This window comes from Lotus japonicus, chromosome 3, assembly GCF_012489685.1.
Source record: "Lotus japonicus ecotype B-129 chromosome 3, LjGifu_v1.2".
Classification (NCBI taxonomy): domain Eukaryota; kingdom Viridiplantae; phylum Streptophyta; class Magnoliopsida; order Fabales; family Fabaceae; genus Lotus; species Lotus japonicus.
Genome location: NC_080043.1, coordinates 47,579,687 through 47,597,251, shown reverse-complemented (window position 1 = coordinate 47,597,251; position 17,565 = coordinate 47,579,687). Strand labels below are relative to the sequence as shown.

Here is a 17,565-nt window from a genome sequence, read left to right as displayed (position 1 = left end):
TCTTCAGAAGGAAGTTTTTCATTCCGACATCCGATGCAAAAAGCAACTTATCGGGTAAAATAGTTTTATACCGACTATGCATTAGTCGGCAAAAATACAAGGAGACCTCTTTTTATTTTTGGAATTCTTTCGCCAAAACATATCTTAGAATTCATGGAGAATGACGCCGGAAAAATCAGATTCGCGAAACTTTCATTTTCCCGCGTTTTGCCAACCTCTATATATAGCCAAGAAAGGAAGAAAAATCACAAAAAACTACCCATTTTCCCCACCCAAACCCGCGGCCAAGAGAAGAAGAAGGAGGAAGAGTTTTTCTTCATTACTTGCTTGATCGTCGATCAATCAGTTGCTGCTTCAAGGCTTCGAGGTATAGTCGCTAATCCTTACCTCAGATCGCTTTTTCCATAGCTTTTCTGTAGACTTTTCTGGGCTGATAGTTTTGAGGTTTTTGCAAAACTATCCTGAATATTTCATTTCTGATTCTAAACCTCTTCCTTACATGCCCAAGATCACTTCTGCCGGGTTAGATTTTCCGTTATGTCGCCGGAATTCCGCCGGAATCAATTTTAGCCTTAAATACCCATTTTTGGAGTTTTTGAAGTAAAGCTTCAACCTTTAGGCTGAAAACTATCGCCTTAGCTTAGTGCAAGTAGGATTAGTTGTCATAAACGTCGTTGGTGACGTCCCTGTCAAATTTGGTTTTTGGGATTTCAGTTTTGAAAATTCTAAGTTAAAAATCATGACCAAAATACCCCTGCGACAGTTTTCGATCCGATAATTTTTCCGAGTTCAGAATACCCTTAGTTACGGCTAATGAAAGCATAGGAACCAAGTTTGATCGAAGAAAAATCGAATCCCACAATTGTGAAAAGTGGCCGAGCCCTATAGGGGAGGAGGAGGAAAATTCCTTTTTCGAAAACTTGTCCTTTCGCGCTAGATTCTCGTACCTCGGAGTATGTACTACTTCGAGTAACCCTAGTGTCTATTGTTTGCTGAGTTTCCGATAGATTCTGATAGTATTTCTGTGGTTTTGCTCTAAAGGTGATTTTGAGGAATTCCCAGAGGAGCAAGCCTTTGATTGTGAACAAGTGTTAGGAGATCGTCCTGGAGAATCTACAGGTGTGGGCTTCTCACTGAATCTCTAGTTAATGCTTAGGGTCGATGCTTTCGACATTGTTTACTGTTTATACAATTGTTTGTGTTTGATTGGAAAAACGTTTCTGAGGCTTCGGCTGACAATGTAGATGATGCGTCTACTGAATGTTTTTGATGATTGACTTACATGCCACGTGCTATGTGGGTAATCTAGGATGTGTGGTGCATGCCTTATATGCTAAGTGCTATGTGGTTATTGCTTAATATGTTGATATATGACATGTTGATTGATTGTGCTGAGTATTTATGCTTTTGCAATGAAATCTGAGTTTCTGAATGGTGAGAATAGCGGGCAGGTCATGCCGATTTTATTTTGAGAGTTTTGAGAAAGTTTGATAGGACGAATGAGATTCGGGCCTTGTTATGATGTTATGGATCGAGACATTCTCCGGTGTTATTTGGGGATTAGGAGATCCCGAGAACTGATAGGATTTGCGATAAGACTAAAAGGATATTATTTTGAAAAGAAAACTCATAAGACATTAAACAACATCTAAATCTTCAATAAACGATAATAAACTCGAAAGGAAGCTTTCGATGCAAATCTTAGTTTTGGAAAACGAGAAGTGTCGTCGGATCCAAGTGTTGAGGAGATTGGTAAGTTCTGAGTATGTTGATACTCCTTCGCTCGTTGAGCAGTTTGTTTAGCCATCCAAGGGATGAGCCGAGAAGCTTCACTGAGGCGTGAGACCTTGTGAATGCGTGATACTCCACTGAGGCGTGAGACCTTGTGGAAAGCCTGGATCTTCACTGAGGCGTGAGACCTCGTGAACAGCATGAAGCTTCACTAAGGCGTGAGACCTTGTGAATGCGGGATACTCCACTAAGGCGTGAGACCTTGTGGAAAGCATGGAACTCCACTGAGGCGTGAGACCTTGTGAGAGCATGAAACTTCACTGAAGCGTGAGACTTTGTGAATGTGTGAGACTCCACTGAAGCGTGAGACTTCGTGAGAGCATTGATGACCCGAAGAGTCATCGTGAGTGTTTGCACTCATTTTATGATTATTGTATTTTGTCGCAGAATCGACTTTTACCTTAGGGTAAGCTTTTAGAGACATTAATTTACCTAGAACACGTGGCGACGTGTCGAGTGAGGTCGGAGACGTTGTTTGGTTAATCACATTGCATTCATGCATACATAGGAGGTTAATACACGGCGTGATACCGGACCTCGGAGAATTCCAAATGTCGTCGGTTTCCAAAATGGTCATAAGACCCGGAATGTCGTGTAAGAGCGTTTGTAGACGTCTCTTGTAGCAGACCGAAATGGCAGACCTACGGGTTACGGCTGATCTGGCTACCTTTGTGTGGTGTAAGAGGCACGCGGGCAGAAATGGTCCCACCGTTGCTGGTGCTAGGATTGATCCGTTTGATGTCCATCCGTTTCCGGATTGCATATTGGTTGACTGGGTTAACCTGCATATCATTTCATGCAACATGCATACTGACTTAGTTGATGAGTGTGTGTGATACTTGTTAATTCTATTTGAGGCATGTTAACTGTGATTTACTGTCGTTTATGTTCATTGAGAAATATGCAACCCTAGGATGTTATCCCTAGCTATAAGCCTAAGTGGCTATTTTCCTTATCTGTATCTATCGGTGGTATTATTTATATAATTCTTTGGAGTTGACCCTCGCGTCTTCTGTGTGTGCTTTGGCGGACAAATGCCCATTGTCAGATGTCTTTGGCGGGCTAGTTCATGATGGTTCACCCTTCGGGGGGAACTAGGTTAGGATGCTGGAACATGAGCGCGTCGCGGTAGCAAGAGGAGGACGGATGGTGTACATAGACTAGGTCGTTCTGGATTTCAAATTCGGACGACGTTCATGCTAGCATGTAGGTTTTAGTGCTGGTGTGAGCTTCTCAAGATGGGATTAGTGTAGGAGTAGAGTCTTAGCTCTGAACATCATTTGTTTCTTTTGGGACAGGGTAGTTTCCCACCTATAGCTTTTTGTGTGGTTTCTTTACGGGAATCACAGAGAGTCGGTTGGACATAGGAGGTCTTGTTTCAGGCCGATGGGCCAGCTCATTCTCAGTTTTGAGGGATGGTGTTGCGGACACTTCACCTTTACTTCCAGTCTGTACATATTGCCTTCGGGCGCTACACTTTTCTTTCCGTCACTGGAGGTTACTCGTGACGAGGTTGTTACTTACAGCGGGGGCTGTATTATATATTGTACATTAGTTCTGTTGCTTGTCGCTTTTGGGTTTTATTTAATTCAGTCTTGTCTTAGTTATTATCGAAAAAAAATATTCACGTTTTTCCGCATTAAGTTTACTTTTGGTTACTAAAGTGACGCCACCGAAATCGGGGTGTTACAGAGGCACATTAGGAATCCTGATGTTGTCAGATCTAAGGGATATGGGGCCATTATCTCTCGACGGTCAATGAAAGGTAAGCGTACTCTTCGCTGTGGTATCTGTGGCAAGCCAGGACACAACCGCACAACATGCACACGTAGAGATGGCCAAACGTCTACTCAACTAGGAACTCAACAAGGAACTCAAGAGGGATCTATTGGTGCTGGTCTCACCCAGAGACTATTTGAAGAAGAAAATGAAAATGTTTGAGACAGATGTTGAGGAGGTAACTATCCTCTCTTTTATGATTTCATGTGCTTATGTTGTTCAAATGAATAGTTTAGTTCCATGGAACCCTAGTAGTATGTCTTTTTTAATTAGAAAGTTTAATTAGATTGTGGTGTATTAGGTACAAAACAATTTGTGTTACTGTTGGATTTGTATTGAGTAAATGTTGACTTGTGGTGTGTATTTAGTTTAATTTGATGTTGGATTCATATTGTGTTATTGTTTTGACTTAATATGTAGTTTATTTGCATGTTTTGACTTAATATGTAGTTCATATTCGGGTAGGAAATGGTTTATGAGTGCTGCCTAAAGGTGCACTAATAAAATTAAAAGTGTAGAATGGGCCACGGGGATGGGGATAGGCACCAATGAACGAAAAACAGAATTTGCCACAAACAACCATATATTTTTCCATAAGTGTGCCAAAAGAAACACCTAAAGATCCAATTACATGTATTTTTCTGGGCCAGCCCAAAATAAAAAGTTAACGGGCCCAGGCCAATAAGCAGCTTCGTAAGCATTACGAGCCAAAAGTGTTAAGCAGGTTCAGAAGCACCAAGATCCACAACATTACAAACCATTAACCAGGTTCATACACATTACAAACCAAAAGTACGAGGGGAACGTACACAGTACCAAAAACCTCGTCTAGTTCTCAAAAAATCTTAAGCTACTATGTGCATGACCTACTACCACCCAACATCAACTCAGCTTTGTCAGAGTATCCCAGAAGGCCTCACTGCTTGTCTGTAGCTTCCTCCTCTCCTCATTGTACCATCCAGTCAATAAAGAAAGAGTCAACCTCATCCTCAAAGGGCTTGGCATCATCTGAAAGTAAAATATGGTAAAATAATCAACCCAATCTATTAAGCTTCTTTTTGAGTTTAGCTATTGTATTCAACAAAAAAGCAGTGAGAGTGAGAGTGCGCTTACACTGACAATAAGATTTGGATTGAATGCATCCTCCATCTCCATCCAATGCATTGTCCAAATGCCAGAGTGTTTGCTTCAATACATGAAGTGATGAAGATATTGTTACGTTAAACAGTCAATGGATTACCAACTATCCAGTAACAAAATATTATTGGTAACTACAGACTACAATGATGTGGCCAACCTGTTTCCCCAGTTCGGTGTGCCCGTAGCCTCTTTGATTTTCCAGGACGGGAACTTCGCAGCAAGCTTTGTCAACAATGGTGGGTACACCCCCATTGTGACAATGTCCGATACAGCGGTGGTCTGATTAAAGCACAAATGTGAAGACAACTTCTAATACATTTTCCAGATTTAATTCACAATTATACAAAGGTTAATATGTTGTACCAAAGTAGAGATCATGTCAGACGTGTAGAACATCCATCCGATTCAAATATGAGTCTAGATGGAAAACCTTTTGATGAACTAGGGAGATGACCATTAAGAACCAATGGCCATATTCATTTCTTATGGGAAGGTAAACCTGTGTCACAAAGAAGAAATTGTAGTCAACACGTGGGAATTCCAAAAACAATTTGACATTGACATTGATATTGAATTAAAGTTCACAACATTTGATGAGCGATTACATATTTCAGTCTTTCAAAAGGTTTCATCCAGACTTCAGCATATGTCTCTGTTAGTTGTTTAATTGAATGTCCCTGGAAAACATCATCCTGATCATTGCAAAAAGCAGCAATTCAATGAAATTTTTCATTTTGACCAATATTGTACTACTATATTATAAACACTATAATCGTTCACGTAACACATCCATCCGATTCAAATATGAGTCTAGATGGAAAACCTTTTGATGAACTAGGGAGATGACCATTAAGAACCAATGGCCATATTCATTTCTTATGGGAAGGTAAACCTGTGTCACAAAGAAGAAATTGTAGTCAACACGTGGGAATTCCAAAAACAATTTGACATTGACATTGATATTGAATTAAAGTTCACAACATTTGATGAGCGATTACATATTTCAGTCTTTCAAAAGGTTTCATCCAGACTTCAGCATATGTCTCTGTTAGTTGTTTAATTGAATGTCCCTGGAAAACATCATCCTGATCATTGCAAAAAGCAGCAATTCAATGAAATTTTCCATTTTGACCAATATTGTACTACTATATTATAAACACTATAATCGTTCACGTAACACACCACGAAAGCTGGTGGAAGTGACCACACCATTGGAGTTATTGCATCATGTTGCACGCATGTGCTCTTCATGCTCATTAAGGTTACCATCTGGAATTAATGGAGAAAAGTGTCATGCATACAGTTATGATTGTAATACATTCAGATATTAGTGATTGTACTTCTAGTAATGTCTACATTACCTCTGATCTGATGTCTATCTCTGGGTACATGCAGTGAAAATCTAGCCTGGTCAATGACATGTCTCCCAAACGCATCAACACTTCCCTGTGTCCAAATTTCATCCAATTATGTTTTTATGTGACAATTAAGATAATGTTCACGCCGATAATGTTTAGTAAAAAGATGCTCACCCTGCCTCCAGAGCTGGATGAAACACATAGCAAGCAAGCTTCACTTTAGTCATCCCCAGGAGCATTTCCTCTGTTGGGGGAAAATAGCATAGAATCCCCTATGTCAAAACAAACATAAACATGTCATTTTCATCATAAACTGTTGCATCAAAGGAAAATGCAAGAAAAAGGAACTAAACCAACCTGAGGTAATGTGTGACCCTTAGGTTCTTTCATCTCTTTGAGGATAGCTTCAACTGGCTTCAGAGCAGTATCAATCTCCTTTCCTTTATTTTTAGGTGTTTCAGCAACTGAAGAAGGTGGTTTTTCTTTACCCCTTTTCCCATTTTTTGGAGTACTTGCAGCAGACAATTTGCCCTTTCCCTTTTTGTCAGGCTTTGGGGGATCTGATGAAGGTAACATTTCAGTGCTATCGCTAACAAAGTCTTCATCTTCATCGGCTTTGGAATCTTTGCCCTTGCGTTTGGTTGGTGTTGGTGAATGAAAAAGTTTTTTCCCTGTTAGTCCATCATCTACGTTGAATGCACGAATCAGACTCTGTCGATGCACAACAAAGATATTACACCATCAGCAAGCATACTACAGTACACATACGATTCATAAAAAAATAATTTGGTAATGAACCACCACCTGAGTAGGGCTAGGCTGTTCTGGTGTCTTGCGTGCTTTGTTGACTGATTGGTTAACGAATCTTTGACCCCATGTGATAGAAAAGGCACCACTCTTGTGTTGTTCATGGCTAAGCATAACCTCGTCATTGTCATCAGCCACGTATTCATCATCTGAAATATATGTCAGCAAGTCAAGGTCTTCATCCCCAATAAGGTCCACCTCGCGTTTCTTGTTTACAGATTTAACAGCAGTCGTGTTTGGTGTTACGTTCTCACTTGCAGCTACTGGGGTGCAGCTTTGACTTCCATCAGTTTGTGTTGTTTGTTTTGGAGTGTGCTTCAGATGTGTTACATCACTTGCAGATACTGATTTCCCCATCAGCTGAATGGAGTGTTGTATGGTGGTCATTGTCAAGCTCAACTCGTCAACACGAGTGTTCATCACCTGTTATTAGTAAAAAATACAATTTATTAGAGCTTTTAAACCACATCAGACTTGATTTATGAATAACAACTGGAAAAGATAAACTTACCTTGTTTTGCACAAGTGATTTTGTCACCTTTCAGTAAGGGCTTTAATGGCCATTTTAATTTGTGAGATATCGTCCTTAACATCCATTCCGTTTCCGCGCCCTTTGTCCTCTATGTGAGCCTTCTCCAACCTTCAGTAAAGAGGACAGAAGAATTAGTTTGAGCTGAGGGTTTAAGGGAAAAATAACAAATAGGGTTTATGGTTTAAGTGAACTTACATGTTGTTGTTTGCTTCAACACCGGCAGAGTTCATTGATGCAATCTCTTCCATGGGATCTTCAGTAAAGGACATTCCGGTTGGGACAGAAAAAAGGTTGACACTTTGGTTGTTGGATTGTTTAAACAGAGGTGCAGTTCCTAGAAGTGTCAAGTGTGTAGAATGTGAATGAAGCACTTCAGACCTTTGTTGAACATAAAGTAGGTGAGCTTACGTGTCACGATTTCATTCAGCCAACCGATTACATTTGAATGCTCTCGCTCCTGAAACCTAATTTCCTTCAAAAGTAAACGCGCTACGTGTCCATATGGTGATTGGTTTTTTCTCTTATTTTGGACCACATTGGGAAGAAGCTTGTCAGAACAAAAAATTTCCCTCTAAAACCAGTGTGGTTACGTGTCACCACATAATTGGTTTGAACTACTTATGTCGTACGACGATGTTTGTTTTTAATTTTGTCTTAAACTAAACAGCACGCAACTCAACGCTTACTAACTAGTTCAACTATTTAGTTCAATCTAAACAAAGTTGGTTCAGCACATAAATTCTTTATCCAGTGGATATGTAGTTGGATCTCCATGTGAGGGGGGCACAAATATTAAGAGGCATAAATTGAAATGCAAAGGAAATTATAGGATTAGGCTCAAACATTGATGGGGTATATATACCCAAATTAGCATAATTAACAACAAGGTCCTAACAACAATTAGGTGGATCAGGCAACAACACTTTAAAATATGAGCTGCCATATCTTCAATAGGATTACACCCACGAATATTTCAAAAAGAATGGCACCACCAGTTGTTAATTTGCCTTCAACAATTTCTTTGTTGACAGTTGGGGCTTCATGTGGATGAGAACTCTTGATTGGTTCTTGAATGTCCATAAGTTGTGGCATGCACTCATCTCCAGGAAGTGATTTAGTTTGCACATCTCCAGCAATTGACATGTCCACATGAGCCATTTCATATTTCGTTGACATTGCTCTGGCCCAGTACAGGTTCCATGCTGACAAAGCTTCTTCCTCACTGTTATATGCCTTGTACAAATTTCCTGAGAATCCAGAAACCTGATTGTTACACTCACCCCATGAAGAGTATATCCCGGGCTCCCTACTCTTGAAAACCACATATCTTTTGGATCTTTGACGCTGGTGGATCATTGGAGCGTCCATACCACACAACAGAAGCTAATTTGCAAGGGAAGAACTTGTTTGTCTAGGTGAATGTGATTAAATAAATGGATAAAAGTAAAGGTCCATATATATAGGCAATGTGCCTTTACTAGCCGTTGTGATTGTTTAAATGTGACAGAACCTACAGGATAAACAAAGTTTGCTTTAATTGCAGTTTTCATAGAAGTAACATCACATCTCTGTACTTGGTCCCCATTTCCTCATTACTACATTCCCCACTCCACACGTATAATGACCCTATTGTCCTTGTTCGACAAATGAGGGAGATTCCAAAATATAATTGATTTAAATTTTTGAAAACAAATTTTGTAAGAAACAAAATTTACTAAACATAAGGTTGCTTTTTATGTGCTTCTTAATATGGCTTATATGGGTCCAATAATTAAGTTTTAGTTCATAGGGTTACCCTAGTTCATATACACCATAAGTTAATAAGGGGTCATTTATGTAATTCAGTAGCCATAATACAATTGATAAAACCCTCCATCCACATGTGAGGTCTCCACTTATTACTTTTTGTCTCATATAAACCTTGACCTGATTGGCTGATTTCAATTTCTTTCACATTTTAGTGGTGCTGCAATGACTGACTTTGTACCGTGATTGATTTTCATAGGGTTCCGTAAAGATCAATCAAGCAACTCTGTCGCTGGCGCTGCTACGTCTGACGCAGCTGAACCTATCGCAGGCCTACGTCACCTACGATTTCAAGCTGGCTCCATCTACTTTGATTTGAATTGATTTGACATTTTCAGCGAGAGAGAGGAAAGGCGGTTTCCATTACCGATAACTGTATTATCTGAATAAATTAGGACGTTCTAAATTAATTAGGGTCATGATCTTAATGAACAAGTCCTAATGAACACTATACGTCATAATCTTAGTCAAATAGATCTAATCACACATTAATTAACCTAATCAACTACAATGTGAAACACCCTTAATTATAATAATCTTACATAACAAGTGCTGCTCAAACCTAAATTATCCTAATCATAAAATCCTAATCTACCGTAATCACACTTAACTTATCCTATTGATGAATTTCTAATAATTGATATTTTGAAAAAAATAAATTTTTATTTTCAAAATATCAATTATCAGACATTTAGTCAGCAACCCATAACCACACATGAACTATCCTACTCAACAAACCCTAATCACTCTCATAAGGTCATCATCATCCTCGTCAACAACTCCTAATCACACCTCTAGTGCTACAAACCCTAGTCAGCAACCCATAATCACACATGCACTATCCTAGTCAACAAACCCTAATCACTCTCATAAGGTCATCATCATCCTCGTCAACAACTCCTAATCACACCTCTAGTGCTACAAACCCTAGTCAGCAACCCATAACCACACATGCACTATCCTAGTCAACAAACCCTAGTCACTCTCATAAGGTCATCATCCTCGTCAACAACTCCTAATCACACCTCTAGTGCTACAAACCCTAGTCAGCAACCCATAACCACACATGCACTATCCTAGTCAACAAACCCTAGTCACTCTCATAAGGTCATCATCCTCGTCAACAACTCCTAATCACACCTCTAGTGCTACAAACCCTAGTCAGCAACCCATAATCACACATGCACTATCCTAGTCAACAAACCCTAATCACTCTCATAAGGTCATCATAATCCTATTAACACAACCTTTGCTAATGGGCCTTAATTATCATAATCCTATTAATACACAACCTTTGTTAATGGGCCTTAATTATCATAAACCTATTAGTAACACACAACCTTTGTTAATTGGCCTTAATCTTTCATAAACACAAAACTTTTACCTAAAATCCTAACTAATTTGTAACTTCATTACGTAATTGTATATTAGCTAATAAACAATCATTATTTAACTAAATAAAAATATGTGTGATTTTTTAAATAAAAACCCACATATATTATTAACATTAAATTTTGTTTCGGAGGTTATTATTAGGAGATTTTTCCGAAAAAAAAATTACTCCATCTCATCATCCAAAGTTAGAATACTGGTAATCTACGCTCAGTTGTACTTCGAATTAGTGCAACCGTGCATTCTCCACCATTGATTAAGATTCCAAAGGGTTCCATTTAAATAGATTAAATCAACGTCAAAGCCTGGCCGCGTCCAAACCGTAGGATTAAATGAAAGGTTGGATCCAAAGGGCAAAACGATTCAAATCACTCCGGGAAAATGAACCATTGCGGAACACGAAGTAGTGGGGTAATCAATGAACACGTTTTATTAAACCTTCACATCCGCACTCACCACCTTTCCACAACTATATAAATACTTCCATGAGGCAAATAAGGAAAACTCACAAACCCTAAACACTACACTAGATCTTCTCCTTTCTCGTCTTCAACTTTCCCAGAACACTCCACTACCAGATTCATGGAACCTTCCGTCTGGGGATTCAACTGGAGAGCTTTCACGATCCAGTGGGATCGGGAAGATGTAAGTTTGCAACACTACACTACACTAGATCTTTACCCTTGTTGCTTTCTGTTTGATTTTTTCAAGTTTGTTTACTTACGTCTTTGTTTCTGTTTTTGTTTTCTGCAGCAACGTTCTTTCTTCATCCCAAAAAACTTCTGGAATGACTGGGCAGACGAGATCGACGATGAAGTCACCATCATCGACCCTGTGGGCAACTCCTTCTCCTGCCGTCTTTGCCGCTGGGGCAAACATGCTTACTTCTGTAAAGACTTCAGTAAAGAGGTGAGCAGCCTCTACCATCCAAACGGCCCGGTCCGATTGCACTTCCAGATGCTAGCCTCTGGCATTTTCATGATGAGGATCACGGTGGATGGTGAAGGCGAAATCTCCTACCCTTGGCACAACAATGGCCACCAGGGGCGTTTTGTTCAGGGGGGCTTATGGGAGTAGGCTTCCATGCCCCCCCCCCTTTTTTTTTAATATGAAAATGTAATCCCCCATCCCCTTCCTCTTCCCCTTCCCCTTCCCTCTTCCCCTTTGTCATCAATGAAATTATGTTATTTTTCTATTTTTGTTTTTTTGTGTTTTTTTATCTCCACTCTTTCCTTTCTTCAAACTGTTTTTTTATTACTATTTTCGAGCACAAATAAATCTTAATAAACAATGGGAAAAACCATAATAAAAAAATGAAGTTAACAAAAACCAACCAAAGAATTGGGCTATACTAAAACTTTTTTGTTTAAAAACCCTTGTGGAAATTAATTTAAAGTTAAAACCCACTAAAATATATGGTAATTTAAATTGAAATTTAGGTTCAAATTTTGTACACATTTTTTGCTAAATATTTAACTTAAGATTTAAGTAATAATAATAAATTTAAGTAAGTAATAATAATAAATTACATGACACTAGTTGTGTTTTTTTCACTTAAGATTTTCCCAAAACGGTGGTTCTTTGTGATAAGACGCATGGAAAGGTGAAAAGCCTTCTTCCTGCAATTAATTTTTTAAACTGCGAACCGTCATCATCATATATACTCAACCATCATTTTTTTCTCTTACCATTCACTCAATCTCTCCCTCATAAAGTTCGAAGTTATCCTGTAACACCCCGATTTCCGGGTGTCACTTTAGTAACCAAAAATAACTCTACGCGGAAAACAGGTAATTTTTTTTTTTCGTTTGATTCCTTTTAAATCAAGCAATAAAAAATAAAGACATAGCCCAACCACTAAACTAACCAATATACATCAAATATAAACATGTACAGCCTCAGCTGCACTTCCACGTCACGCGCACTCGCAGTGACTCCAAAGTAGTGTGCCCGTCGGCAAATATTTACAGATCCAAAAGTGTGAGTGAGAAGGTTTATAATTACAACCCACTAGGAGAAAGTCGGCCTCAAAATGGCCTAAGCAAAGACCCCTATGGTCCGACTGACTCACTGTGATCCCTGACTAAGAGAACCACACGAAAAGTCATGCGTCGGTAACCTACCCTGTCCCAAAGCAAAACGAATCAGAGCTCTACACAGAACATGACGCCTGCCTAAACCTACCCTCCCAGTACCAAGTCCACAGCGAACTGAAGTTGGCAAGTTGAAGCTCAGCTCCATGCGTCGTAGAACTCCTTTCGTCAGACGTCCACGCTCGTCAGTCCGGTCCCCCATGACCCTTCCCCTGTACGTCGCTCGATGACCCACAAGATCGATCACCCAAGCGGTGGGGGCATGTCGATCCACCAACTCAAACCTGATCCCTCCCGAGGGAGAGACCATCGAAACCCAATCCACCGTCGACGTCTGGCAGCAGGCCGACCGCCCAAACACAAACATGCAACCAAAGCCAAGGCGCTAGGGTCAACTCACAGAAATAAGTAGATATACACTCAACATGTGATATTGGGTATAGATATATGTTGATATATATATATATATAAGCAATCCTAGCATGTTATGGCTCTAACAATGCTTCAATAAATCAAACAGCACACGATTCCAGTCAGAATGAATGTATGCGTGAAATGCACAATATGATCCGGATTGTGACGCGTTCCCTTTCGCCACAAGTGAAGCATTCCCGTTCTGCACTATGGATGAACCATTCCCGTTATTCATCCTGGATGAACCATTCCCGTTATTCATCCTTGGTGAACCATTCCCGTTATTCACCATATGATGAACCATTCCCGTTATTCATCATTAATGCAAGGTGAACCATTCCCGTTATTCACCATGAAATGCACAGGTGAACCATTCTCGTTATTCACCCGATTGATGCAATATGGTTAGCCAAACATCGAATCGTCCTCACCACACAAGTGTTTAGTTCAAACCCAAACTCAAAACAACCCAAGAGTTAGTGTCGGTCAATACAACACAACTCGGAGTTAGTGTCGGTCAATACAACACAACTCCAATAACAAAACCCAAAATCAAAGCCAGAGTCAGTGTCGGTCAATACAACACGACTCGGAGTTAGTGTCGGTCAATACAACACAACTCGAACAACAAGAGTACTAAAGTACTCGGGAGTTTAGTGTCGGTCAATACAACACACTCCAACAACCAAAACCCAATGTCGAAACCCAGGGTTAGTGTCGGTCAATACAACACAACCCCAACGATAAGAGTATTGAAGTACTCGGTGACTTTCAATCATCACCATAGCTCACCTTAGTGGCTTTCCCCAATTCCAATAACTCTCCAAACCTACAACAAAAGTCGACTTTTCCCCGTCTTTCGCAATTATTTTCCCCTTTAGTTCTCCTATGATTATTCGTTTAGTAAAACGTTTCGAATTGGATTAGTCAAGTTATGAGTTTATATCTCAAAGTCTAAGTATCCCAAAGTCTCTAATTTTCGAAATTCTATTCATTCTAGGTTTTCCGAAAAAACCAACCACCCAAAAGAAGTTTCCCGGGGAAAGTCTAAGTATTCAAACGAATCCCAACGAATGGCTAAGTCTCAAACCCCACATTTGAACTTGCCTAGGGTTGTTCATCCAACCCGAAATATCAAAGATCACCAGATCAATGAATCTCCACTCCGAAATCGCGTCAAAACGCACAATCCAACAATATCACAATATCACAAGTTATGGAAAAGCATCATAACATCAACTCATCATCATAAACAACATCAGATAAAGCATAAGTCGAATTTATCGACGCCTATCATGCAATCATAGCTAATATGTAAGTTGCCCTAACCTTAGGCGCTTTCCTTACTAAGTTGCGACTCAAATCAAATCCAGTCATATCTTTGCTTTCCCGTGTTGGCTCACTTCCGTTTGTTCTTTGGCTTCGTCGTCAAGCGCTTCCGTCCTTCGTACCCTTCACAAGTTCACATACTAAACCTTAGCCTCTAAAGTCACATCTAAAGTTCTAGAACAAACTTAGCCAATCTTTCTAGCTCACTTAGGCTAAATGCACAAACTTTATGTTTCAAGGACTAAAGTCCAAAGATAAAATATTTGTGAGTTTTAAAGAAATGTCCTTCAAAAAACACATTTCGCAAACAACTCCTCAACTTTTAAAAAATTTAACCCTAGTCCCTTGATAAGCACATAATCACGAAAAGGTCCTCACATAAAAGTAAGTTCTTTTTCAACCCTCAATCTTTTATAAATTTATCAAACAAACCCCAAGACTTTTAAAACTCCGGTTTAACCCAAAACTTCTCAGCCTCTTGTGCTTTAATCCTAAAGTTTTCCCACAATAAACTTTTAGTCCTCAAACTTAACTTATGATTTTCACTAAACAAAAACAAATTTCAGAATTGATTTTCCAAACCCAAAACACATGTCATAGGCTCGTCCACGACTACATAAATATGTATAAATTTTCCTTTTTCCCCAAATCACTTCTAAATCCATTTTTAACATTTAAACACAACTAATCAAGACTTAAATTAAAGCTCCTAAAACCCAAAAATCACTTAACTCAAGAAAACAACTTCTTAGAAAATTAATCGGTGAAATCTATAGATCCCGTGATGAGTAACAACATTTGTAAAAGCACTTTGGAAAAAGCTACAATTAAAAATTTTAAAAAGACAATGACTCAACCTTTTGGAAACAAAACCCATTATAGCAAGAAGCAAAATAGTAGATATAAACTTAACATAAGGACAACACAAAAGAGCTAAGCACTGAGGAGTGAATTAGCTAACTTTATAAGCTACTGCCATGACCAAAATAATAAGGGATTGTCTAACATATTCCATTTAAAATAGCACAATGGATAAACCGGAAGACTAGAACAAAGCTTGAATAATATTTCAAATCAGTAAGAGACAAGGACCATTAACATCACTTCATTTTAACATATGATTTTCAAAATCAGAATTCCAAAAATACATGTACTAAAGGGACGCATAGGAGAAAACAGGGGAGAATGAGGAAGTGAAATCGAGGGAGGGAGAAGAGAATCTACCATGTGGGAGAGTAGAGGTGGTGGTTCGCTCATGAAAGGAGGCGTGGCGGTGGTGACCAGCGATGGTTGTGGTGCTTGCGTGTTCATGGCTGTTTGGAGTGGCCATGGTTGGAGCTTTTGTGTGTGGTGTTTCAGCCATAAGGAGAAGGAAGAGCCAAGATAGTGGGGCTGGCTTCGTTGATTGAAGAGGAAGAAGGAGTAGACTTGGTGAGGAAAAGAAAGCATGGTGTGCGTAGGCAGCAAAGGAGAAGAAAACGGTGATGGTGTGGTGAAAAGGTGGAGGACATGGTGAAGGTGCTGCTGCACCTTAGAAGAAAAACGAGAGGGAGAGACGTGATGGGGAAGCAGAAGAAAAGGAAGGAAGAAATGGGTATGTTTTGTTGTTGCACAAAGAAAAGAAAATGAGAAAGAAGAAGAATAAGAAAAGAAAGATCAGAGAACGTGGTGGTCTGTAGAAGAAGAAGAAAGAAAATGAAAAAGTAAAATGAGAGAGAGATGTCGACGGTGAGAGGGAGGATAAGGATGGATAGTTTAGATAGTTAGGGAAGATATTTTAGAAGATATTTTATAAATTGATACTAATTGATTTACACACTAAAAGATTTAGCTCACAAAGTTAAGAGAAAAAAAATATAAGGATGATATATTATTATCCCAAAAATTAAGAGGAATTCTATGAAATGATAAAATATAAATTTGGATCACTTTGGGCAAAATAAAACGATCCATCGACAAGAAAATGAGTAAAAACTGAGCTAAAGAATAACTGTTAGACAATTAGAACAAATATGACGTTGTCATATTATGCAATTAATCTAAGTATCGATCCAAGAAAGGGCGATACTTGCATCGGGTTCATTTAAGTGAGAAAATGGCTTGAACGCAGTATGCTTCAAAATATACCGCAAAACTACATTTTGCAATTGATGTCGGATGAGAAAACTTCCTTCTGAAGAAAGATTGGAAATGTCGAAACAAATCTGGCAACGTGAACGGAAACTTCGTTAGAAGTCCCGAATAGAAAAAGTCTTCATCCAGCGCTTGAATCTAGGGTTTCGAAGCAAGGAAATTAGCGTCGTCGGACTTCCGAAAAGCGAATACTATCGTGCGTACAGTCCAGGGTTCCGAAATGAAACGCTGGTCGAAGGAAAAATAAAGAGAATCTTTAAATTTTCCAAGGATTTGAAATCTTACTTAATACGTTGCTCTAAAAGCGAAATTAGCCTATTCTGGACACGCTTGTCATAAGGCAGGTGTGCAGACGACTCGCACTAATTCCTCCAGCGACTACGCAACATTCCTCAAGCAATTCCTGAACTTTCTTCTTCATTGATCTTTCTCAAACAATAAACTCCTGTCACGCTTACACTGATTCTACGTGTGAGTCGGAAATTAACTTGTTCTGTAAATCCAGGTCTTACATATCCCATCCCACAAGAAGTAAAAATCAAAAACCAAACGTTGTCTACCTCTTATCGATCCAATCAACCCAGAAAACATAAGGTAAATTTTCGTTAGATCTTGCTTACCTATTACTGGAAAAATGGTAACTATATGGTGTTAAAACGATTTTTATCATGCACAATGAATATATGCTCTTCTTTGTTTACCATATCTGACTCAAAAAATTGTTGGGACCCATGAATGTTTTTTTTAACTTATCCTCAAAAGCCCCAGATTCACATTGTTGAAAATTTGTTTTTATTTGAGTAACTATCGTTTTCTACATACACTGTCACCTTCTTGACATGTTATGGGTTACCCTATTGAGAACCTTTTTTGTGTCTTTGTCTTCATGCAGTGACAAAATGGACTCTTTTGGGACTGAATCCAACATGCTTACTTTCGCTGTCAGAATCCGTTCTGACCGTGTAAGTTTTACTCTCTAACTTACATGACA

General features: G+C 39.1%; 1 protein-coding gene and 1 long non-coding RNA gene across 2 annotated transcripts in view; both read right to left on the bottom strand.

The window, feature by feature from the left end:
• The window catches only part of LOC130743131 (uncharacterized), a 73,987-nt gene extending 57,836 nt beyond the window's left edge, over positions 1–16,151 (bottom strand). The window contains exons 1-2 of the long non-coding RNA XR_009021354.1: positions 15,666–16,151; positions 14,442–14,564 (exon numbers count right to left, since the gene is read on the bottom strand). This is a non-coding gene — a long non-coding RNA (uncharacterized LOC130743131). The remainder of the gene's footprint in view (positions 1–14,441; positions 14,565–15,665) is intronic.
• On the bottom strand, positions 4,149–11,704 carry LOC130743127 (uncharacterized). The gene is made up of 14 exons (XM_057595248.1): positions 7,603–11,704; positions 7,387–7,515; positions 6,873–7,298; positions 6,426–6,779; positions 6,243–6,340; positions 6,072–6,156; positions 5,893–5,979; positions 5,709–5,795; positions 5,534–5,602; positions 5,316–5,402; positions 5,074–5,209; positions 4,868–4,989; positions 4,684–4,756; positions 4,149–4,578 (listed from the first exon to the last, which is right to left on the bottom strand). The coding sequence occupies exons 3-11, from the start codon at positions 7,293–7,295 to the stop codon at positions 5,090–5,092; spliced, it is 1,410 nt and encodes a 469-aa protein (XP_057451231.1). The 5' UTR covers positions 7,296–7,298; positions 7,387–7,515; positions 7,603–11,704; the 3' UTR covers positions 4,149–4,578; positions 4,684–4,756; positions 4,868–4,989; positions 5,074–5,089.
• Positions 16,152–17,565: the final 1,414 nt, after the last annotated feature.

Bases quoted from the DNA above. Each gene is read 5' to 3' on its own strand.
- LOC130743127 (XM_057595248.1), bottom strand. From the start codon at position 7,295: ATGAACACTCGTGTTGACGAGTTGAGCTTGACAATGACCACCATACAA. The intron at 6,157-6,242 runs GTGAGCATCTTT...ATTTGGACACAG, and splicing joins CATCCAGCTCTGGAGGCAGG to GGAAGTGTTGATGCGTTTGG. The intron at 5,796-5,892 runs GTGTGTTACGTG...TGCAATGATCAG, and splicing joins CACTTCCACCAGCTTTCGTG to GATGATGTTTTCCAGGGACA.